Raw genomic sequence first — 23961 nt, 5'->3', positions numbered from 1 at the left:
TACTGACTCTCCCTTGTCACCTTTACTTCCTTTCTGTCCAGGGCCGCCCACTTCTCCCTAAAAATAAATAAGAAAGTGTCAAAAATATTCATTTTCACTTTTTATAATAAATGTCAAAAAGTGGAGAACAAAGATGTCAAACTGTTGAGTCAGATAATACCTTATCTCCATCATCCCCAGCAGGTCCTGCTGGACCGGCAGGTCCTGGTGGTCCAATGCTTCCCTGAGCACCATCCTGGCCAGAAACACCCACAGGTCCTTTCTCGCCCTGCACAGACATGCACAATGTTAAGTTATTCATAATAATACTATACAAGATACAAAAACATTATGGGAGCATCAACTGAGGCGTTAGAGTAGAAAATTCAAGGTTAACCTGGTTAACCTTGATTTTTTTTAACATGTAGAAGGCATTAATATTATTTTATATGTATTTAACTATAATGCTATAGTTATCAATTATCCTTGTATAAAAGTGTGGGACAATTCAGGCTGCAATATTACACCCAACATCAGGCTAGATATGACCACTCAAAATCAGGAGCATCACTAAGAGATGATAATAAATACGTTGGAAGATGTCCTCAGTCTCCGATCCTCCACCCACTTGTGGTATGTTTTTACCAGTCACAATGCACACTAATGGATAATAAGGACATACTGTCACCTTCTTATTCTGTTACTTACTGGATTCCCCTTCTCACCAGCCGGTCCTGGTGGTCCTTGCGATCCAGGGCGTCCTGGAAGGCCAATTCCACCAGCTGGTCCAGATGGACCCCTTTCTCCATGTGGACCCTGTGAATAGTTTCAAGACAAGATCTTAAAAAGGTAAAGAAACTATCTGCGGGTGAACATACGTAAATCACAATGGCATTTGTTGAATTTCTGTATATCAGACACCTACTGTAGCTCCAGCTGAACCAAGGGGACCTTCTCCTCCTTTTAAACCAGATGGACCCTACAAGGAACAAGCAAAGGGAACAGAGATTCATTGTGAGTTGTAATGTATACCCTATATAAAGTAGAACCTCTCAAAAAGGAAAACCCCTTTGTGAAGACCACCTCCGTATCCAGTCCAGAAATCCTGTTACAGATTTTCAGTTCTATAACATACTATACATCTACTTTTAGGGGATCACACCTTTAGAAGACCATTTTTCAATGCAATTTTGGGTGGTTGTCACCAAAAGGTTTTATGGTATATTATTGATAGTAATGATACTTACCGCTTCGCCTCCTATGCCACGGGCTCCTGGAAATCCCCTTAATCCTTGAGGTCCAGATTTACCTGGAATTCCAGAAGGACCAGGGTCACCCTATGACAGAAAAGGATAAATGTTACTAGTAAATGGTTGGAGACATGGAAATAAATCATATTAAAAAGTCAAGATAAGAAAAATGAAAAATACAGAAAAAGATTAATAACTAATTAAATAACATAATAACAAGGTAGCACAGTGTTAAATTACACATTCAGCTCAACTATATCTGTTCTAGGTTGGAATTTGAATACTAGGTGTAACATGAGAATAGCCCTTGAATTATTGGCCTATACCGCTACATTTATAGCACATTGAACGCTCAGGAGCCAACAGAACAACATGGTTGGTTGTATTTGGGGAGAAGACTGAAGACTGTTGCACAAGTCTAGATAGGTGTCACCTTTTCACATGTCTATTATAAGGTGGCCAATGATATGAAGCACAATTTGTTGGGATCCTCCATGAGAACTGACGAACTCTTGTCTCATATCCAAGGTTTGGTTTGAGTTAACATTCGTATTCGCTCAAGCCAGACTATGGGGGAGCGTTGTCTTCCTAAAGATCTTTGGAACATGAGTTATTGAATGTTTTTGGACGGTTTTACTATCAATTTTGACAACCATTTTAATTGATCTGTCATGTCCAAAGTCAGTTGTTATCAGTAAAGTGATTAGTGAAGGTCCATCTAGAAGAAACTTCTTGTGTCTGCTATCCACTTAGTGTTTAGCCAACACCCAACGTAATAACCAGTTGACAATGTGTCTTGTCCTACAAGTTTTCATATCAAGCTTTAAAATAGATTTTTTCAGGATATAACATTGATGGTCTATCAATGTGTGATCAATGGGGATCCTACCCCTGTACCCACATTAGAGCACCATGGCCTTTTCACAGTATCTAACACAGTGCCATTCTCTTCCATGTGGCTGTGAGTGGTACTGCACATCAGCTCTATTCACTTCAATGATGTTGAGATGCAGTACCAGACATGGGCGGCGAAGAGGTTGTGACAGTACAGCAAACACCGTCTCCCAGGAACAGACCTCACAGATCACACATCGATGGCCTATATGAATACTTCTAGTGAATACTTTCATTAGTACAGATTTTTATTTGAGCTGGATTAATACTTTTCTTCTATTGGTGAACTAAGGAGTTGCATATTGCTTTCACTTGAGTTTAGGCCTTCTGCATATTTTTTTAAATTATGGGTTTAAGAGTCAGTGGTACTTTGGATGAAGTTTTATGAAGTTCAGAGTGCTCTTATTTTTGTTTTAATACCAATAAACATTTGTTACATTGTGATTGTACCCATTTTATTGGCCATAAAGGGATAACAAAATCTTATAGCCATTATTAACGTTTCCACAAGTTGAGTGTTTGTCGTCCCCTGAGTAGAAATCTCAAGACTGCTGAAACCTTTTCATTTACCCAACTGGATAGTGATGAGAAAGAACTGGCATACTTTATTACCCACATGTTGTTTTTTAAGTGTACATTGTAGGATTTCTGTCTATTTTATAAAGGTTCTCCATTAAAGACCAAACAAATCTATAGTTGCATGAAAAGGTAAGTGAACCCTTTAGAATCACTTTGATTTCTACATAGATTACTAATAAAATATGGTCTGATTGTTACCTAAGTCACTTTTATAGACAAACACACTAACAAATCTTTCTTGAGAAGAACAGATTTGTCAGTAACCAGGCTTTGTATGCCTTTATTTAATTAGCAAAGCACCTGTGAAACCCACACTTCCAATCTTTTTCTCCCTGCACTGTCGATGTTTACTCAATGTGGTCAATAAAAGACACGAACAGTACAATGTTTGTGTGTTATTAATTTAGTTAGATTGTGTTTGTCTGCAATTGTGACTTAGATAACAGTGAGACCACATTTTATTAGTAATCAATGCAGAAATCCAGGTTATTCCTTACTTTTTCTTGCAACTGTATATCCAATGACATTGTATAAAACCAGTGAAACCTGCAAGGGCATAAATACCATTGAGTAGCCCTTGTGTACCGTGCCTGTCCCAGATAATTTGGTCGTATCACCACTCTATGGTGCCCCTACCACAATGGTTACAAACCAGGAAAATGTGAGACAACTGAAGGGTAACAATGCCCTTCTCTCCTACACAGAAGATTGGCACACCTATTTCGGGATGAGGTGTGGTGGTGTGAACCAGGAGGAGTTTCTTCTCCTCGTATTCTCCTACCAGTCTGTTTTTTCTTATTGTAGTGCATTATTAAATACAGGCAAGGTATTACTATGTGTTTTATTTGATCTCTCATATGTACTTTTACATTTTTTTAAGTTGGTTCAATTAGTAAAGACTATAAGAACAGAAAAAGAGGAGGGTTTATTTTATTACGTTACACCTGTCAACCTAAATCACTCTAAAATTGAGTTGTTAATAACATTGTACATTGTGAATAGGACTTTACCTTTGCGCCTTCACGTCCGGCAGCACCTGGCAATCCATGCTCACCAGGAGATCCTGGTGATCCCGGGTGACCTCGCTCTCCCATAGGGCCGGTTTCCCCAGATTTGCCCTAATAATGAGAACTTAAATCATCAAGTTTTCCAAATATATACATTAAATATTCAAGTATAGACATTACATAATGCCCATATTGATTACCTATAAGCCTTAATATTATTTTGTTTTTGAAACATCATACTTAAAATTATATGGTGACATTTAGTCAAATCCTACTAATACTCCAAATTTGTTGGACTACACATAATGGTACTTGTTATTTAACATCATATATTTATGACATAGCCCAAAAACACAAAATATCAAATTGTTTTTTGTAGATATCCTACATACCTGTGGCCCCACAACTCCAGCTGGCCCCGGAAGACCTGTTTTTCCTTGAAAACCCTGTTACATTGGATAGGAAAAGAAATATGTGAGATTCCTGCTGGTTAGTGATGTAGATAATGATCTCCATTTGATCCCCAATGTCCATTTATAACTGGTCTTTCTGTAATAAGAGTTAGGCTTGGGCTTTATAGCAGGCACATGCCATCTGAAGTAAGACAGTGAGACTGTCAGAAGATGCAGCAGAACTTCCAGACAACCAGCTAATAAATGGTGCATGATTGTGGAAGTCTACCATTGAGTCCCCAATAAGAGTGTAACTCAAAAGTTGCTTGACTCAGATTGTAGAAATTGACATGGCACTTGCATTGTATAAACTCTGTGCTGTAACCAGATGAGGTCCAGAGCTCAATTGTGGTCACCTGTAGATATATTACGTACACATACCACCACGACTAAAGATGGTCCAACTGGTTAAAGGAGTTCTCATCTTTATAAACCTATATACTATACATGTTTGCAAACAGCATTCATGTACAAATGGATTTTATGCTCAAAAAATAGCAAGGTGCCACCACCGGGCAGGACTTCCATCCAAACTGGAAGGGAATTGACAACTGTTGAGTATATTTTACAGAGTACGATATTAAGTTTGAACAAAGACAAAAGCCCCAGACATTTTTTGGACCACAGCACAGTTTCGGGTTTTTGTTTTTCAGCTCCGGCCATTGCCCAGAAAAGATGTAGTGGAAGTTAAGGGACAAAAAAGTGTCCATAGACTAATACCGTCTCTATAAAGAAATGGAGTTCAGTCCTAGCCAAGAGATCAAGCAATGGGAGAAATTCTTCATTCATAGCCTTATCTGTTTGTTTAGTGAATAGTGTTGCTGTCCTCCCTTATGTAGGTCTTAAGCCATGAAATTGTCACAGGCCCGCCCCTTTTACTAAAACTAAAACTACCATTTCAATATACGTGTATGTCAGTGGTAATATAATCTTTTTTTATACTCATGTCCTGAAACATACGTGTAAATAATGGAGATGTCTACACAAAATGTTTCAAATGACAATGGACCCATCAGAAAAGAGTTTCAGTATTATTTAATAATTTTCATACAACTACATCCAACTATTTTTTAAATTCTGGGTGGAGACAACCTTTAACTTTCCGCAGAATTATAAAATGCAAAAGTACTTTTTACCAGTACACCCCCTTAAAAAAAACATGTTGACTTCCTGTCCAATTGTTTTTCTGCAGAAGATTTCACAGCATACAACGTATTATACTCACTGGCTCTCCTCGTTGGCCTGCATGTCCAGGTAAGCCATCTTTTCCAGGGACACCCTGATGAGCAAGCACTAACATCAGTTAAGATGTAAAAACTGGTGATCCATTGATAATTTCTAAGTGCCAGAACTCTAACTGAGAGATCTCAGTAGAAAACGACTTAAAACACCACTTAAAGGGGTTGTCCACTTTGGGTAATCCATTTTTGTTAGAAGGATCCCCAACGATCCAAGGAGTCTTCCCAAGATCACCAACGATTAGCCGTAATCTGGGAGAACCTGGCAGGAAGTGTTTCATTTCCATACAGTGCCACCGCAGGGCAAATGAAGCATTACATTGTGACCACTATAATTAATGTGTTGGCTGTGTAATAAACAGACATGCTGGGTCCTCCAGAGGGAGAGAAAAGCCCATTGTACCCAATCTCCTCTCTGGCTAATAGATGAATATCTTGAACAGGGGATAACCCTCAATTAACTTAGAATTCCGTAATAGGGTATGGGTTTTTCTAAACAATTTCTTCATTCCCTAACTGGCAACGTTCTGGCAGCAGCCTAAAGAATGAACCTCTCCCAAAATCTAGGAGCCCTGTGTTCTAGTTCCTAAACATTTAGTCACGCTGGACTCTTTAGGGGATATACATTCGTGGACAGAGCTTGAAAAATGTCATGGAGCTGTATAGACTTTTTATGGCATAGCTTATGGCGTAGCTACAAGGGGATCCCAATGACCGTGGGTGCATAGAAGCAACTCTTGACAGGGCTTTTAGTTTTTTCTGGTTGCAGAAGGTTCAGTGGAATAGTCTTATTTATTTTCCCTTTGTTTCAAATACACTAGCACTAGGAGGGGAAGAATAAGGGGAAGACAAAACAGATGCCTCATGAGACACCTATAGATTTTTTTTTCTCGCCTGTTAGATTATGATATGTAACAGAACAGGAAACTAAAAACTGATCAAATGATGATACTGTGATGATAGTGGATAGTATTTTTAGTGTACCTTCAATTGTGAACCATAATCAAGTATCAGGTCATTGAAAAATCTACTTACATTGGGTCCTTTAGGTCCCGCGAATCCAACTGGTCCCGGAGGCCCCATTGGTCCCTAGAATTATAAGACAAAATGCATTATTTTCTATACGTATCTTCACAAGAATATTGAGATAGTAAAAGTGGGTGCATATACGAGATAGTAGAACATTTAGGACCTTGTATTCTGTATTCTGTGTTGCATATTCCTTGGAGTTCTATTTTCCTGATATAGAGCTCAAAATTCCCCCGCAAAGACGTAGTTAGCTGATAACATTCAGGATGCCTGCAGCTGCCACTAAGGTGAGTTTAGGTGGTAAGTACATACTGTTTTATTAATGAGTTCAATATGTTAGTACGCAGCAAGCTCCTAAGCTCCCCCTAGAGGTGGTTATATGCAGTCAAAGTTTTACCTCTTTCCACCTGTAATTAGTTGCAGCGGTCACATTGAACAAAACATTATCTCAAGAGGCCGGCACAACACAGACCAGCCCAGGGAGCAGGAAAGTGTCGCTACAGGGAGGTGATTATAGTCTTATTTATTTTATTTTTTTAAAGTGGAAAAAGGTTTACTTTTTTCTTCAAGTTGTGATTTTTGCTGCTGAAATGCAGCTATTCTGCAGCAAAAAATATATGCAACTTTTGCCATTTGTTGCAGATTCTCACTTCTCCATTGAACTCAATGTGTAAAATTTGTATCTAATGCGCAACCATTCCTCAGCATAAATCGACATGCTGCGGATTAAAAAAAATCTGCAGCCCAGGTCAATTTCTGCATGGAAATTTTCTGCAGTGTTTGGATGAGATCTGTTAAATCTCATCCACTTTGCTGCCATGATAAAGGTCCTTTTAGACGACCCGATACTGGCCGTAAAAACGAGCACTGTTCGGTGATACAACACATCGATGGGCGCTCGCTAGCTTGATTCACTAGGAGTAATCACCAGCAATGTATACGGATGAATAATCCTTACTACAATCGCTCGTTCCTATGCATTTGCATCATGTGGGCAGCACATCTCTCTCTGTTTACGCATGGAGATGTGCTGCCGACTAGCAACATTTTTTTGGTATGCAGATAGCCAATAAACGAGCGTTTGCTCATTTAACCGATCATTGGCCCATGTCAAAGCTGCAGATTTTCCGCCTTCATATCCAGACGGAAAATTTGCTGCAATTAGTCTACTTGTGAACATACTCTAACACTGCTGATGCAGTGGATTTGGAGTTCTGTATAAGAAAAATGGAGCTCCGACCACTATAAAGATATATTAAGAAACTAATCAGCACCGAAGGTTTGACCAGTGTCTCAACTAAGTGCAATGATTGGGTTGGGGATCAAAGTTGGGGATCGGCTAATGTATGGCCAGATGTCAAGTGATGATCCTAAATCTGATTATCAGGACCTCGATTTTTCAACATTTTGGTGTGTGTAGCCAGGGCCGCCATCAGGGGGGTATTACTGGTACTCCCGTCAGGGGCCCGGCCACATGAATGAAGTAAAAGGGGCCCGCCGGGCTGCCGTCGCACCCCCCACCCCCCCCACCCTCGGACTGTTGCCCCCCCCTCGCAACGCTCACGGCCCCCCCCTCGCAACGCTCACGGGCCCCCCTCGCAACGCCCGCGGCACCCCCCTAGCGACACCCCCCTAGCGACACTCCCCTAGCAACACTCGCGGCAGCCCCTGCATACCTGTTGTAGCTTCACTGGAGAGGAAGATGCAGCATGTGCTGAAGCTGCGTGTGGAGATCCCGCCCCCCAGCTCCTCTACACTGCCGACCGGACCTGCAGGCTGGTGAGTATGTTCCCCTATCCATTCTGATTCCCATCCCCCTGACCCCATTTGTAGATTGTATAAAGTTGGTTAAAAAGTTTTTTGGTATTTTTTCGTTTTCCTAGCGCTTTTTTGCCGCGATTTTCGTAATCGCGGCAAAAATGGCGCAGTTTTGCCGCGATTATATAAAAATCGCGGCAAAACCGCGTGATTTGTGCCGCAATTACGAAAATTGCATAAAAAAAAGATACAAAACATGAAAAGTGCTGTTAGGCTATATTCTCACAGTGCGGTCAAGTCACGTTTTTTTGCAAAAATTGTGGCAAAAAAATGGGATTTCACCGCACTGTGTAACTAGACTAAGGCCTTATTCAGACGGCCGCATTCGGTCCGTGACATACGGAGTGTGTATCGGCTGTATCTCACAGGCTGACCACAATTCATGGAGCCGGACTCCTAGCATCATAGTTATCAGTGTTGCTGGGAGTCCCTGCCTCTCTGCGGGAATACTGTCCCGTACTGTAATGATGCTTTCAGTACGGGACCGGGGACAGTATTCCCACGGGAAGGGAGGGACTATGATCATAGATAACTGTGATGCTAGAAACCCGGCTCCCTGAACTGTGGTCGGTCCGGGAAATATGGCCGATACACGGTCCTTATATCACAGACCGAACATGGACATCTGAATAAGCCACTTACTTGCCTCCTATTTTTGGTGCGGATTGTGCACTGAAAATTCACTACAAATGACAATATAAGGCCTTATTCACACGAACGTGTTATACGTCCGTGATACTTATTACGTCGCACGGACTTATGTTAGTGAATGGGGCCGTTCAGACTGTCAGTGAATTTCACGCAGCGTGTGTGCGCTGTGTAAAACTCACGACATGTCATATACTTGCCCGTGTTTCGCGCAGCACACACCCATTGAAGTCATTGGGTGCGTGCAAATCGTGCACGGCACACGGAAGCACTTCCGGGTGACGCGCGTGATTCGCGCTACACAGGGCCGCCATCAGGGGGGTATTAGGGGTACTAGTGTAGGGGGCACGGCCAAACTTAATTGAAAGGGGGGTCCGGCAACTGCCGCGACTTGCCTTTGGTAGAAAAAAACAGGCCCCTGCAATGGGGCCTGTTCTTTTCACCAAAACAATGTCGTGAGCTGCGGGCCCCCCTCTCGTCAAACACCGCCGTGAGCTGCGGGCCCCCCTCTCATCACCGCCGCGAAACACCGCTTGCGCGCGCGCGAACGACCGCAAGCTCGCACCCGCGCGTGCATGACCACAAGCGCGCGCCCACGCGCGAACGACCAGGCGCGCCGCCGAGAAGGAGGCGGTGCGCCCGCAACACAAGTCCGATCTACGGGGAAGGACAGCCACACAGGGACAGCGGCGCACAGTTTACTTACCTGCTGGCCCGCCTCCAACTCCGCCTCCTCGTCCGACTCCGCCTCCTCGTCGTCCTCCTCGTCCTCCTTCTCCAGAGTGTAGCTGCGTAAGGAGAGGGGGAGGAGTCTAGTTGTTGCGCGGCGGCAGGAGTTCTACGATCCCCGCCATTTTCTGGAGCCTGGAGGTCAAGGACGACATCTGGACCGAAGACATCGCCTGAAGAGGACTGGAGTGGGAGCAGCTCTTCTGACACGGTGAGTAAAGTGTCTCAAAGTGCTGTTTATGTATGGCCCTGTTCACACAGAGTATTTTGCAGGCCGAAAAAATCTGCCTCAAAATTCCTTAAAGAATTTTGAGGCAGATTTTGACCTGCCCACACTATCTTGCCGCGTTTTTTGCTGCGTTTTTTGCCCGCTGCGATTGAGGACAGCAGACAAAAAACGCAGCGAAAAATGCATTTTCTGCCTCCCATTGATTTCGATGGCAGGTCAGAGGCGGAACCGCGGCAAGAAAGTACGTGCTGCTTTTCCTTTTTTCCGCGACTGGCTCCCATTGATTTCAGATTAAATCAATGGGAGGCGGTTTTGGAAGTTGTTTGGTGCTGATTCTGACGCAGCGTCCGAGTCAATATCAAGGCCCAAAAACTCTGTGAACTGGGCCTTATTGTTAGGGCTTATTCAGACGAACGTGTAATACGTCCGTGCAACGTGCGTGATTTTCACGCGCCTCGCACGGACCTATGTTACTCTATGGGGTCGTGCAGACTGTCAGTGATTTTCACTCTGCTGCGACTGTAATACGCTGCGGATTTTCCACAATAAAATGTGTTGCATAAAATCCGCAGTGTTCATGCCTAGTGTGTTCCTACCCTAAGGCCGGATTTACACAAGCGTGTGCTTTTTGCGTGCGGAAAAACGTGGCGTTTTGCGCATGCAAAAGGTCCATAACAGCTCCGTGTGTCAGCAGCGTATGATGCGCGGCTGCGTGATTTTCGCGCAGCCGCCATCATTATGACACTCTGTTTGTATGTTTGTAGCATGTGGTGCTTTTCTGTTTTCATTCATAGTTTATACTGCTGCGGAAGTGCTGGGCGTGATTTTCACACACCCATTGACTTCAATGGGTGCGTGATGCGCGAACAATGCACAAATATCGGACATGTCGTGAGTTTTACGCAGCGGACACACGGACACACGCTGCATGAAAATCACTGACAGTCTGCACGGCCCCATAGAGTAACATAGGTCCGTGCGAGGCGTGTGAAAATCACACGCGTTGCACGGACGTATTACACGTTCGTCTGAATAAGCCCTAAGAATAAGGCCCAGTTCACAGAGTTTTTGGGCCTTGATATTGACTCGGACGCTGCGTCAGAATCAGCACCAAACAACTTCCAAAACCGCCTCCCATTGATTTAATCTGAAATCAATGGGAGCCAGTCGCGGAAAAAAGAAAAAGCAGCACGTCCTTTCTTGCCGCGGTTCCGCCTCTGACCTCCCATCGAAATCAATGGGAGGTAGAAAATGCAATTTTCCCTGCGTTTTTTGTCTGCTGTCCTCAATCGCCGCGGACAAAAAACGCGGCAAGATAGTGTGGGCAGGTCAAAATCTGCCTCAAAATTCGGTGCGCGGTTCCAGGCGGTCGCGGGTGGGCATGCGCGGGAGTTTGCGGGTGCGCGCGATCGGTCGCACGGGCGGCAGTGTTTGACGGCCCCCATGACGGCCCCCATGCTACCCAGGGCCGCCATCAGGGGGGGTATTATGGGTACTGATGTGAAAGGCCCGGCCAAACCTAATTGAAAGGGGGGCCCGCAGCTCACGACATTCTTTTGGTGAAAAAAACAAGCCCCATTGCAGGGGTTTGTTTTTTTTTTCTACCAAAGGCAAGTCGCGGCAGTTGCCGGGCCCCCCTTTCAATTAGGTTTGGCCGGGCCCCTCACATCAGTACCCATAATACCCCCGGTGATGGCGGCCCTGGGTACCATGATATGGTGCTGGACGGAGTACCGTTAACAGGCGGTGCCACGGTAGGGGGGCCCAGAAAATTTAGCTGTAGGGGGCCCTGAAATTCCTGATGGCGGCCCTGTGTGTAGCATATAGTGCATTGAAGGACATAAAGATGTATACCGGACTCACTGACAGATCTGATGCCATCCAATATAATGCCGGAAGCCCATAACTCACCTTCTCACCAGCAGCTCCAGGAACACCATCGTGACCTGAGTCACCCTGAAAAATAGAGGACAAACTCAATGACTGTCTGTGACATGGATGTGGTAACTAGCTGGTCTGGTTTGGTCCTGGGCAGAAGATACCATTTCTGGATCTTTTGATACTGAATATTTCGAACATTATTTCTTAATATTTGAACATAAATACAAAGAGCAACGAGGTGAAATAGGGAACCATTCCAAATGTACAGCTAAGGCTATGTTCACATCTGCGTCCGGAGCCTCTGTCACAGATCTCAAAAGATTTGACGGGAAGAATAGCCCTGCATGCAGCTCTATTCTTCCCGTCAAAAGGCTCTGTTCACATCTGCGTCGGGAGCCTCTGTCACAGACCCCATTATAGGTCAATGAGGTCCATCAGATCCGTCGTATGACAGATCCTGTTTTTTATTATATAGACGGAAGCCGGCAAAGAACCTTACACCTGCAGAGGGAAAACTGATGTAGGAATAACTAGTATACAGGATATGTGTTAATTAACCTTGTAATAAGGGTGAGTAAGGTATAGAAGGGGGACTAGGTGGGCATGCAAAGTAATTGGATGGGGATTTGCCCGTCACTTCTGGTGGGAACACTCACTGAGGTCTCAAATCCATGAAGGACATTGGCTAAATTTTTTGGGTGAATTTCTATTTAAGTTTTAGTTAACAATATGAACTCCAGCTTTAACTGTAATGTTACTGATAAAAATAAAATAACGCATTTATTAAAAAAATGTTCGTAGAGCTATGGCATGACATGGAAGATACGAGACAAGCTGGATTAACACTCACCTTTAGACCTGGTTTTCCTGTTGGCCCTCGTTGACCTCTTTCACCCCTTGTACCCTAAAGTAACATGAAAGATAATAATAATTCAGAAATTTGGGCTCAATTTCAGGCTGCCCCTCCCCATGTCTAAGCCTATTTATTAGAGGTGGTGCAAAAGGAGTCATATAGCAGTCAAAGTCAATATAGTCCTGTATCCAGAGCATGATCATTACAATAATAAAATGTCTAATATATTGATATGTTTTATACAATGTTCTTACCGAAGGTCCACGCGTTCCTGCTTGTCCAGGCTGTCCACCTCTTCCCTAAATGGAAAAAAACATCAATCATCATGGTAACGATAAAAACACAGATGAGCTTCTAACTTTTTCTGACTATATAACACTACACTGGTTTTTATCACCAGGTATAACACCACCCTTAGTATAGAGCCGCCTTAGGCTTGTGATTTAAAGGGAGCCAGTGGTCAGGACAGGTTTTCCTTCAGATTAGTGCCTTACAGATACTTTATTCTTAAGAAATTCTATCCTGAACTAGTCACCAAAACTGTATCCACTAAGTGGCCCATCAAGGATTTAGAAAAAAAATAGGCCCCATCTCCTTGACTCTTTGGACACAGGACTTTTTAGAAAAATCCAGGAGCCATTTGGCCCAATCCAAGTCCTACTAAATGGCTCAGAGGAGCCCCAGAAGAATATGGAATTAGTGAAACTCCAGTTAGACAGTAGTATCTTGACGTACCTTGTGGTTGTTTTATGTCTGTACATGTGGAGCTTTTTATGCCTGTGGATTGAGCTGAATGTTGAAGGGAAAGCTCAAGAAACCACTAAATCCACACAAGTTGCAATGTTAGATGTTACCCAAAGCAACGTGGGAGTGGAATTACGTCTAGTGGAGAATCGTATGTGAAAACCCTATGAAGCTTCTAATTCTTCAGTAAATGCAAGTTGAGTGCGGTATTTTATTCTATTATAAATGGCTTGTAGAGGAAAGAGGCCTGCCATGACTATTTGCCTATTAGGCCATGCATTATTGACAGGCAATAATGCTTTGTTATACTGTAAATGTAAAAAATACTGCAAAAAGGAACAACAGAATATATTTTTTTCCATTCCCAACCACCAAAAAAGTTAGTCAATAAATCATGTGTTACAAAAATATGAGTTTTATTGTGTAGTAGTAAAACATAAAAAACTATACATATTTAATGTTGCCATCATCGTACCCACCCATAGAATAAAGTTAATGTATTATTTATGCCATACTATAACGACACAAATAAAAAAAAAACTAAGACAGAATTGCTGTTTATCCATTCCTATCCTACCAAAAAGTTAGAAAAAATGTATCAACAAGTTATGAGTACCTCAAAATTGTGCAATTGAAAAACACAACTTGTCTTGCAAAAAACAAGCCCTCATACAGCTACGTCGACGGAAAAATAAAAAAGTTATGGCTCACGGATTGCAGTGATGCAAAAACAAACCAATTTCTGCAGTCCTTAACGCCGAAATAGGCTACGTCTTTAAGGGGTTAAAGAGCGATATTGTAGAACTATACCCAGCCATCAAAGTGCAGTAAATTACAGCTGGGGTATATTTTGGTCTACAGGAGGCAACTGTTGATATAGTAGAAGATTTGGGTAAGTAGCAGCTTCTTGGTCCCATTAAGCCCTATCTTCATCTCACCCTAACTTTATAAGTCTAGAATCTGTAATCAGATATTTTCCATGGAAAGATTTATTAAAACGTACCCGCTTGCCCTTCTCTCCAGCCATACCCAAAGGTCCAGGAAATCCGGTGGATCCCTGCAAGAAGAAATTATCAATTCAGTGCTATCCATCCGTGCGTAGAGCATTACCTACTAAAGATATAAAATAGTATTCATATGATATTAATTGAAAAGAAAATGTATCTAGATCGCGTAATGTCCTTCCTCCTGCTCTTTGCGGTGGCCCTTCGCACCGGCTCATAGAGGGGGTTCCCAAGTGCGGGATTTAACAGGGCATATGGAGTGAGGTAATCTCTTAAAGAGTTTACAGGGAGGAATATAGATAGCATGGGACCCCTGTGCAAGAAAAACGGTGCCTTGTTATGTAAAAACTATTTTTAATGAAAGCGAGGTTCTCGTCATACACCAAGTCCTTTTAATAGTGTGCCAACTTCTTCCATCAGTAATTATGGGCCATGGCCTACCACCCTTTACATACAGTTAACATAAAAGTAGATGGTTCGTACTGTTATGTTCCTTTTAAGGCAGTGGTGGGCCCCTTTTGCCCATAGGGCCCCTGTGCAGATGCATACACTTGGTCGCACATATATAGACTCCTGGATATTTATATAAATTTTCCAACATGGATGGAAATAGGAACTCTGGTGGTCATAGAGGTGCCCATAATTTGGTTGATTTGACCAATAACAGGAGGTAATATAAGGCCTTCTAAAAATATATTTTTTGGGGTCACTAGTCCTCATGGCTACAACTCTGGCATTTAACAACAACAAAGTAGGATCCTAGTTGTGATTTCGACCTCTTTACTTCCTATAGCTACACTACTGTTTAGAGATGGGCATTATGCTTCATACAACTCTGGTGAACATTCTTCTTAGAGCAGTCTCCGAATTTCTATCAGGTACACAATATGGAATCTAAACTCTTACCTTTGCTCCTAGGCGTCCAGGATATCCTGGAAGACCTGGAACTCCAAGTTTTCCCTGGAGATATAAAATGCAGTAGATGCCGGTCATAACATTAAGATACTGGAAAATGTGTGTGTACTGTGTATTGTGAATAGAAAGGGATGGGATTGTTTTACCCTCCAAATGGAAAGGATCAATTATCCTTCGGATTATTGAATTAGAAGTGTATGACCAGCAGATGTGCCAGTCAATCAAAATTGTGTATTCTCTAAGAGTTCTTGGCATGGAAGATAGAAATATATCTTCGGCTAAAAAACCTTAATGACTATGGAAAGGACCGTAGCTATATAATAAGGGCGTAATAGGAAGGGTACAAATAAACTATATCATAGCATTTATTTGTGAATAAACCAACCTTCTCCCCAGCAGTCCCACCAGTCCCTATCTCTCCAAAAGGTCCAGATTGTCCCTTTGGTCCTTCAGGACCATCTTCTCCACGTACTCCTAAAACGCCAGGGTCACCCTAAATTGAGAACAACAGGAAAACAACAAAAAACAACAATGATCCTTGATGATTTGTCACCCACTGTAGATTCTCTCTCCATTAAGGAAGCTAAGGCACCAGATGAAGCTTTATACTATATTTAATCCATAATGTCAACTTTATTTTAGCTTAAAAACGGCCCGCCATGGTAGAAGACATTCACAGTAGTGGTTTTAGTAAAATAAGTTTGTCCTAATTCATTGGTTCCATCAATAACATTAGATGTATCCCATAAGAAATAGAGCCTAGTGGCTTCAAAGTAAACTCCAAATGGCATTGTCTTTTGCTGGACCTTTGGGGCTCATTATTGTTTTGGAGCCTGGGCCCACTGAAGGATCTTCTGGTACTCTGATGGACCAGTCAGATCCTGGGTGGGGTCTCTATCTATGAGCTCAGGTCTAGTGAGTCCTCTCTATAGACAACATAATATCACTCCAGTTATAGTTAGTGTAGTTAAAGGGGTATTCCAGCCTAAAACATTTTCAACTATAAACTGGATAGGTGATAAATGATAGATCAGTGGGGATCCGCTGGCAGCTCCATTCAAACTCCTCCTAGCATCTGTCTTGTGGCTGGTGGAACAGGGACCCCCATTCTGGCAATCGGTGGGGTCCCAGTGGGCGGACCCCTACCGATCTAGCATTCATCACCTATCCAGTGGATAGGTTAAAAATGCTTTAGGCTGGAATAACCCTTTAATCAAAAAACATTTAAGCCAATATAAACATTTTGCAATACTAAGAAAAATGGGCACCATTGCAAAATCAAAATGGGGGCTGCCATCTGATGTAGGCAGTAATTAGTCCCATAAACCCGAGGCTTCCTATGAGCCCTCACCTGGCACCTATTGCACAAGTTTCTGCCCCCCCCCTACAGAGCTCTTTGTATGAAAACAGATTTGAAGGTGTTGGACTAGGGCAGCGGTCCTTAACTGGCAGTATGCAGTCCAAATTTGGATAGGGTTGCCAGCTGTTAGACCCTTCAGATCTGCCATCATAGATGCATTGGAGGAGGGCATTGTCTTCTCTAATGCATCTATGAAGGCATGTCTGCCATCAGGAGTAGAACTGCTGCCAGGGCACGGCACACAAGGAACTGACACAGACCAGCAAAAAAACATTGTGTGCAGCGGCACCTGGAGGTAAAGAGGATCCGGGAGCGATAAGTATATATTTTTTGTCTGGTCTGGGGTCTGAATTAGATTTAGGAGGTTGGTCTGGGGTCTGAATAAAGTTTAAAGGCTGGTCTGTGATCTGATTAATTTTAGGGGTTTAATCTGGGGTTTGATTAATTTTAGAGGTCTGGTCTGGAATCTGAATAACTTTAGGGGCTAGTCTGGGGACTTATTAATTTTAGGGACTGGTCTGGGGTTCGATTAATTTGAATTAATTTTAGGGGTCTGGACTGGGCTCTTTATTAATTTTGGGGTCTGATCTGAATTAATTTAGGGGTCTGGTCTGGTTTTCCCACTAAAAAGTAATGATAAATCTTGATGTAAATAGTTCTGCAAAGTTTGCGAAACATTAACCCCTTAACGACATGTCACGTACTAGTACATGACAGCCATTAAGGGGAAGTATGGAGCGGGCTTATGGGCAGAACGCGCTCCATACTCAGTGGGTGACAGCTGTGTAACACAGCTGAAACCTCACTGCAGCGAGCGGAATCAAAGATCACGTTGATTCCGCCCGTTTAACACCTTAAATGCTGCAGTCAATCGTGACCGCGGCATTTAAATTGTTAGAATCAGGGGGGCGCCTCCCTCCAATGCGCCATCGCCCCCCCAAGAAGCGATCGTAGAGTACTGATGGTTTTCATGGTAGCCTGGGCACCTAAAAAAGGCCCCCAAGTCTGCCATCTTTGTACATTGAAATCACAATATACTGCAATACATTAGTGTTGCAGTATATCATGCAAGCGATCCAATGATCGCTGGCTCAAGTCCCCTAGGGGGACTAATAAAAACAGTAAAAAACTGTTAAATAAAGTTTTTTAATGTTAATATTAAAAGTTTTTAAAAAAAACCTCTTCTAATTTTTTCCCTAAAGCAATGTAAAAAAAAATAAAAGTTAACATAACTGGTATCACCACGTCTGTAAAAATCTGAACTATCACAATACAGTGTTGTTTAACCCGCTCGTTGAGTGCAGTAAAAAATAAAAAAATAAAAAAATAAAAAAAATAATTAAATAAATAAATAAAAAATATATATATATATATAGCCAGATATATACATATATATATATATATATATATATATATATATATATATATATATAAAACTTGCAAATTGCTGTTTTTTGGTCATCTTAGCTCTAAAAAAAAAGTAGTCTTTACCGCCTGATGGACGCTGTAAAAACAAAACCCCCCAAAAATGGCGTAATCGCTGTTTTTTTTGCCCATTTCACTCCACAAATAATTATTTTTTCAGCTTCCCAGTACAATAGATGGTACAATAAATGGTGCCATGAAAAACTACAACTTTGTCCTGCAAAAAACAAGCCCTCACACGGCTATGTCAAAAAAGAAATAAAGAAGTTAAGGCTTATGGAAGGCGGGGAGGAAAAAACGAAAATGAAAAAAACTGAAATTGGCCTGGTCTTTAAGGGGTTAAAAAGACATCTTTACTGTTGGTGTTCAGCTCCGTCCTTCACTTGACCGGAGACTTAGGTCAGTGGACAAATATTAGTTGAGTACCACTGGTCTAGTTTTTTTTAGCAATTCTTCATCCTCAGAAATTTAGCCACACACTGTTAAGAATTTTTTGACCATGTAGATATCATCGGAATACTTTAATAACCGACTCGTTAGATGCAAAAAATAGTTCACAACTGTCTACTGCTGGAGTGAGGTTGCAAAGACGGAACCCCAGATAATGCCAACCGTTGACCACTGTCTATTGTTCTTACCCTGTCTCCTTTGAGTCCCATATCTCCTTTGAAACCCGGAAATCCATCTTCTCCCTGTAACATAAAAAAGTGGAGTGTCTAAATGTGCAGCTTTAGAAACTAGAATCCAATCAATCAATCAATCAATCAATCAATCAATCAATCAATCAATCAATCAATCAATCAATCAATCAATCAATCAATCAATCAATCAATCAATCAATCAATCATCATACATCTCACTTCTATGGTGTCTATGTTCTCATTCTCATGTTATGAATGTATTGCACTTTTTTGGATTTTGTTTGCAATGCTAAAAATATTAAAAACAATTGATGACGTCCGGAGCTGGATTGAATTGGGCACGGACAATGTTTCTATTATATTGTATATTGGATTTTTTATTCTATGGGGTATTCTTTGTATGGTCTTCTGTTCTACTGAATTGTTACTCCAAGTTAATTGGTCTCCAACTCTTATTTATCATTTTTTCGTGATCTCATACCGAACGCAAAACATCTTACTTTACCCACTTACCTTTTCACCTTTGCTCCCTTTTGGCCCTCTTACACCAAAGGCTCCCTGAAAAATAAGTAAAAAAAAGCAATTTAGTAATATATCCCCAAAAATGCATTTGGGAAATAGATTTTGATTGGCACATATAAGACTAGTTAGCCCTTGAGTACAACTGCAGATGATGTGGAATGTTGAGACAGTAACTTATCCCTGACAGTAAAACACATAAGCTTCAGATAGATGCCCTTAAAGGGATTGTCCAACTTCTGACAACTGATGACCTATCCACCTATAATGCTATGTAGAGAGCCAGGAAGCAGTTGGCTCCGTACATAGCATAGCGTCTGTGCTGCAGAACTGCAGTTCCGCTCCTATTCACTTGAATACAGTACTGCAACTCGGTCACTGTTCCGTGGCCCGGAGCTGAGTGCTTCAGAGGCATCGGACCAGCTGATCTGTGCGGGGTCCGGGTGTCGGACCCCCACAGATCGTGTACTGATTACCTATCCGGTGGATAGGTCATCAGTTGTCAGAAGGTTGAAAATCCCTTTAAGTAAATAAATTAGTAGTCGCTACTTGCGCTAACCAAATGGCCCTTCAGTACACAACCGTCACAAGAGGTGGTGCAGTGTGACAAGTATATAAATCAAAATCTCAACCAGATGAGAACATACCAGGTACGACCTTCCAATTCACTTTAGTTCTCATTGCGTAAGTTAATCTACAATATGATGCTGGTCTTGTTTAGTGACAGGTTGACTTTAAACAGTAAGTCCACCCAATATTGGAAAATAGATTTCCTTTCAAGGTGAAGGCCCCTGCCATGCACCTATCCCCTCAGCAACTCTGCTCTTTTTTTTGTTGTCAAAAATACCTTCTCTAAGGCAGTCATTTTTTGTATTTATTTTTTTACAAAGACAGTGGCAATCACAGGCTGACTGACAACTTTGCTCTTTCTAAAATTTTTGACTTATTCATACTTGTACAAATTCTCATTTTTACAGACCTTCAGCATTGGCCCAACACAGTGATTCTCAAACTTATTACTTTTGTCACTTCAGGGGTACCACTACATTGTATAATTCTTGCCCAGCACTATATTTTGGCCTAGATTTGTTGAGAGCTTTGCCTATCATCTTTGAGAAGGCTGGAATGAGTCTATCCCTACTGTGAGAGTGACCAGTCTTCCTGCTTCTGTCTTCTGGGAAACCCCTGACCAGTTTCTAGGGAACCCCGGGGGATCTAGGGAACCCTTGTTGGGAATCACTGGATGTATGTTTGAACTTTTAAAAAAGCTGTCAATACAATTCTACAATGTTAATAATGTATGTGCTAAATGTACAATTCCATTAGGTTGTCCAAGCCAACCATGGATACTTCTGTACTGCTTAAGTACTAGAAGACAAATACAGTTTATGACATTGTTATACAATATGATAGTTATTACTTCATTATCAGCAGTGACTTCATATTCTTACCTTAACACCACGGGTTCCAGGGTATCCAATTGGACCAGGAGATCCGGGAAGACCCTAATAGTTGAATGAAAAGAGAAATGTAACTATTTTATTCGACCTTTAGTAACAAGTATGACCAGACGCATTGTTTCTGGGTCTCCTAGGCCAGGAAAGGTCAACCATATTAAGAACAAACCCAAAATCCAAACACTTCTCTTATTTCTTTTGCACTCGGGGAGCTCTATAATGAGTTCAAGTCTCTACGCTTCCTTATCTTGGGAATTGTAAGCTAAAAACTGGCTAAAAACATTCAACTCTGCCCATCACTTTTCACTAAGACTAGTCATCCGTACTGTAGAGTCTGACTAATATAGATTGAATAGGGCAATAGTCATTTAAGGTCTATAGGTATCTTTACATGGTCTGAACTCATGTGGTGCTTCTCTTGTAGTACACACATGCGTCTATGACAAATTTTTTACAAGAATATTTAGGTCCTATAGACTAAAGCTACTTCTGAACTATGGCTCAAGACCCGTTCTGACCATGGCTGAATAGCCAAGCATGTATGTTTGAGGGAACTAGCAATGAATAGGAATCTTATATTACCACTAAATGCTCCAACCCTTGTCACTTGGTGCTAGTGGGTATTAGTCCATATTAATAATAATTTGAAGCGTTAATATAAAATTAAAATTCCAAATAAAATGAATAAGGCCTCATGAACATGGAGGCACATGGACTGCCAAATAGATCCACAATAAGAACCCATAGTGCAGTCCATGTGGCTCCATGCGGTGCCTTCATGTTCTGTAGTATTCTTTATTGGAATACTGCACGTAATACGCCAAGTTTTAGAGTATGGTACAATATATTTTTTATGTATTGAGATCCTTTCTTCTAGAAATTTAACATGTAGATATATGAATTTAATTCCATCCAGACACTCACCTGAATACCTTTCTCTCCAGCAGGTCCTTCTCTACCGGGATGACCCTGGGAACATTAGCATCATTCAATGTGGTTAGCGGTATAAAGTATGGTTTGCCAAAAGCACATTTTAATAACATGTATAAAGTGATTATGTGATCTTTCATGTATAAAATATCTGACCTATTGCCACCGATGGAGATGTAATGATGTCATGTGATTATATCAAACACAGAAAACTAAAACTAGATGGTTTAGCCCATATCTTTAGACCTTTAAACCTAAAATATTATTTTTGCTCAGACTGATTATGAATTGAGCTTTTATTGGTGCCATCTGTCCAAAGGCTGATCGTCTTGCTCTGGTTAAAATATCCAGATGATGTCATCATGGGTGTACTCCTGTGCCCAGTCCAAATTTAAATCCTAGACATGAGAAGTGTGTTCATTGCATTCCGAGGCCAAGTCATAGTCATAGTATGTCATTTTCTGATCTTTTAGTCTGAGAAATAAGTTTTCTTCATGTGCAAGTCATAGGATTGCAACATCCAAATCTCGATATTGTTGCTTTGTCATTGTGGTGAAGTTCCTTCATCCTAGTTGGGGCCTATCTGCACTTACATGACTCAATGATTTGATTTGATGATATTGGTTATTTAAACATTTTTTAACATAGAAATGGGCAACAGAAAATGATGCCTGGATTGTATCTGATAATAGTTGGTATTCTTGCTTGAGATGCACAGTACAATATAAATTTAAATTACAGATCTCTACTCACCGGAGGCCCCTCTGACCCAGCCAGACCGGATATTCCCTGCTTTCCTGATGGACCCTGGACAAAGAGACATATATACAATTTTAGTAACAAACTAGACATTAGGCCTATGTATACTTAGTTGCCCCTCGAGTTGAATGGATGGCAAGAATATAGATGTCATTTTTGTGAAGTCACCACTTCATAGTTCCTGCTTTTGGGTCAAGTAGGCGAAGTCGTGGTAAGGAGAATATTTTTCCCCTGAAAATTAAGAGCTGTTGGTGGCCTCATGGTGCAATTGACTTGTAGAGGAAAGTGCTCCCTCATGCTTTTACAACAATTTGATTTAAGCCAGATTCAGATGGCTGTAATGTGGCCAAATTTTAGCATCCATGTTATGGCCGCAACAACTTGACCACTCATGGTTCTACTCTCGTCCTAACTAGAACCCCATGGTGATCTTAGTTCAGTTCAGTAGAACCATGTGGCTCATGTTACCTGAATCAGCCCTAATACCTGGAAAGTACAGAGTCAGGTGAGAGATTTGATTGCAAATCTGATATCTATTCTCCTAAGACTCTAATGTAGGAAACCTTTGACCAAAAAAGTGTCTGTGTTCTTCTTGACTGATGCAAGCTCGATTTGTGGTTGAACAAGTTTATAAACCCTATCCCCACGTAGATGACCTGGCAAAGAATATGACATGCAGACACCAGTAGACATACAGTACTGGCTAAAAGTTAAATACAATAGATATGCATAAGTACATGACAGCTGACTTACCTTCTCTCCTGGCATTCCAATGTGACCTTGAGGTCCTGGCAATCCCTAAAATAATAGATAAATTTGAATGACCTCAGACAAACTTTATTGGAGCAACCGACTTTAACTTGTGCACATTTCATTAAAAAAATAGGCTCAAAGACCTACAAACTTTATGATACTACTGAATCAATGCTGAAAGATGGCGGTACCATGCAGCCTTTGAGATACAGCATTCCACGCTGTCAAAAATTCAAGTGTCACAATGTTCAATTATATTCATGTATATGTAATTTGCTTCATACTGACATGAGGTCCTGGGTTTCCTTGTTGCCCATTTGGCCCAGCTTCTCCTTGAATACCCTGTTAAATAAGAAAATAAATAGTCCGAGAAGTAAGGATACAAGTAAAACCTTGATAATTACGAGCAATACAAAAGAACTTATGGGAAAATACATAAAAAAAATACACTATATGGAGAAAAGTAATGGGACACATGTCTTAATCATTGAATTTAAGTTTTTCCTGCAGTCCCATTGCTACAGGTGTATAAAATCTAGCACTCGCTATGCAGTCGTCTTTTATAAACATTTGTGATAGAATGGGTCATTGTATAGAGTTCAGTGAATTCCAGCGTGGTCTTGTAATAGGACGCCACCACTGTAACAAGTCAGTTTGTGAAATTTCTTCCCTCCTAGATATTCCACCATCAACTGTGAGTGTTATTATTGTAAAGTGGAAGCATTTAGGAACCACAACAACTCAGCCACGAAGTGGAGACCACGTAAAGTTACAGAGTGGGGGCACTGAGTGCTGAGGCGGATAGTGCAGAAAAAGTCGTCAATGCTCTGCTGACTCAATAACTGCATAATCTAAACCTCCTCTGTCC

At 41.5% G+C, this 23961-nt stretch overlaps 1 protein-coding gene across 2 annotated transcripts in view; it reads right to left on the bottom strand.

Annotated features, from left to right (window-relative positions):
* Positions 1–23961, bottom strand: part of COL5A3 (collagen type V alpha 3 chain) — a 202949-nt gene that overhangs the window by 30703 nt on the left and 148285 nt on the right. For both annotated transcript variants that reach the window (XM_075858954.1, XM_075858956.1), the window contains 22 exons: positions 23382–23435; positions 23094–23138; positions 22335–22388; positions 21576–21620; positions 20646–20699; positions 19189–19233; positions 18673–18726; positions 15635–15742; positions 15241–15294; positions 14334–14387; positions 12841–12885; positions 12584–12637; positions 11764–11808; positions 6435–6488; positions 5387–5440; positions 4102–4155; positions 3713–3820; positions 1227–1316; positions 905–958; positions 688–795; positions 161–268; positions 4–57 (listed from right to left, as the gene is read on the bottom strand). In XM_075858954.1, the coding sequence (XP_075715069.1) occupies positions 4–57; positions 161–268; positions 688–795; positions 905–958; positions 1227–1316; positions 3713–3820; positions 4102–4155; positions 5387–5440; positions 6435–6488; positions 11764–11808; positions 12584–12637; positions 12841–12885; positions 14334–14387; positions 15241–15294; positions 15635–15742; positions 18673–18726; positions 19189–19233; positions 20646–20699; positions 21576–21620; positions 22335–22388; positions 23094–23138; positions 23382–23435 (1395 nt within the window). The remainder of the gene's footprint in view (positions 1–3; positions 58–160; positions 269–687; positions 796–904; positions 959–1226; positions 1317–3712; positions 3821–4101; positions 4156–5386; positions 5441–6434; positions 6489–11763; positions 11809–12583; positions 12638–12840; positions 12886–14333; positions 14388–15240; positions 15295–15634; positions 15743–18672; positions 18727–19188; positions 19234–20645; positions 20700–21575; positions 21621–22334; positions 22389–23093; positions 23139–23381; positions 23436–23961) is intronic.

Source organism: Rhinoderma darwinii, chromosome 3 (assembly GCF_050947455.1).
Source record: "Rhinoderma darwinii isolate aRhiDar2 chromosome 3, aRhiDar2.hap1, whole genome shotgun sequence".
Classification (NCBI taxonomy): domain Eukaryota; kingdom Metazoa; phylum Chordata; class Amphibia; order Anura; family Rhinodermatidae; genus Rhinoderma; species Rhinoderma darwinii.
The sequence above is the reverse complement of the archived record's forward strand: the minus strand, read 5'-3'. Positions and strand labels throughout refer to the sequence as shown.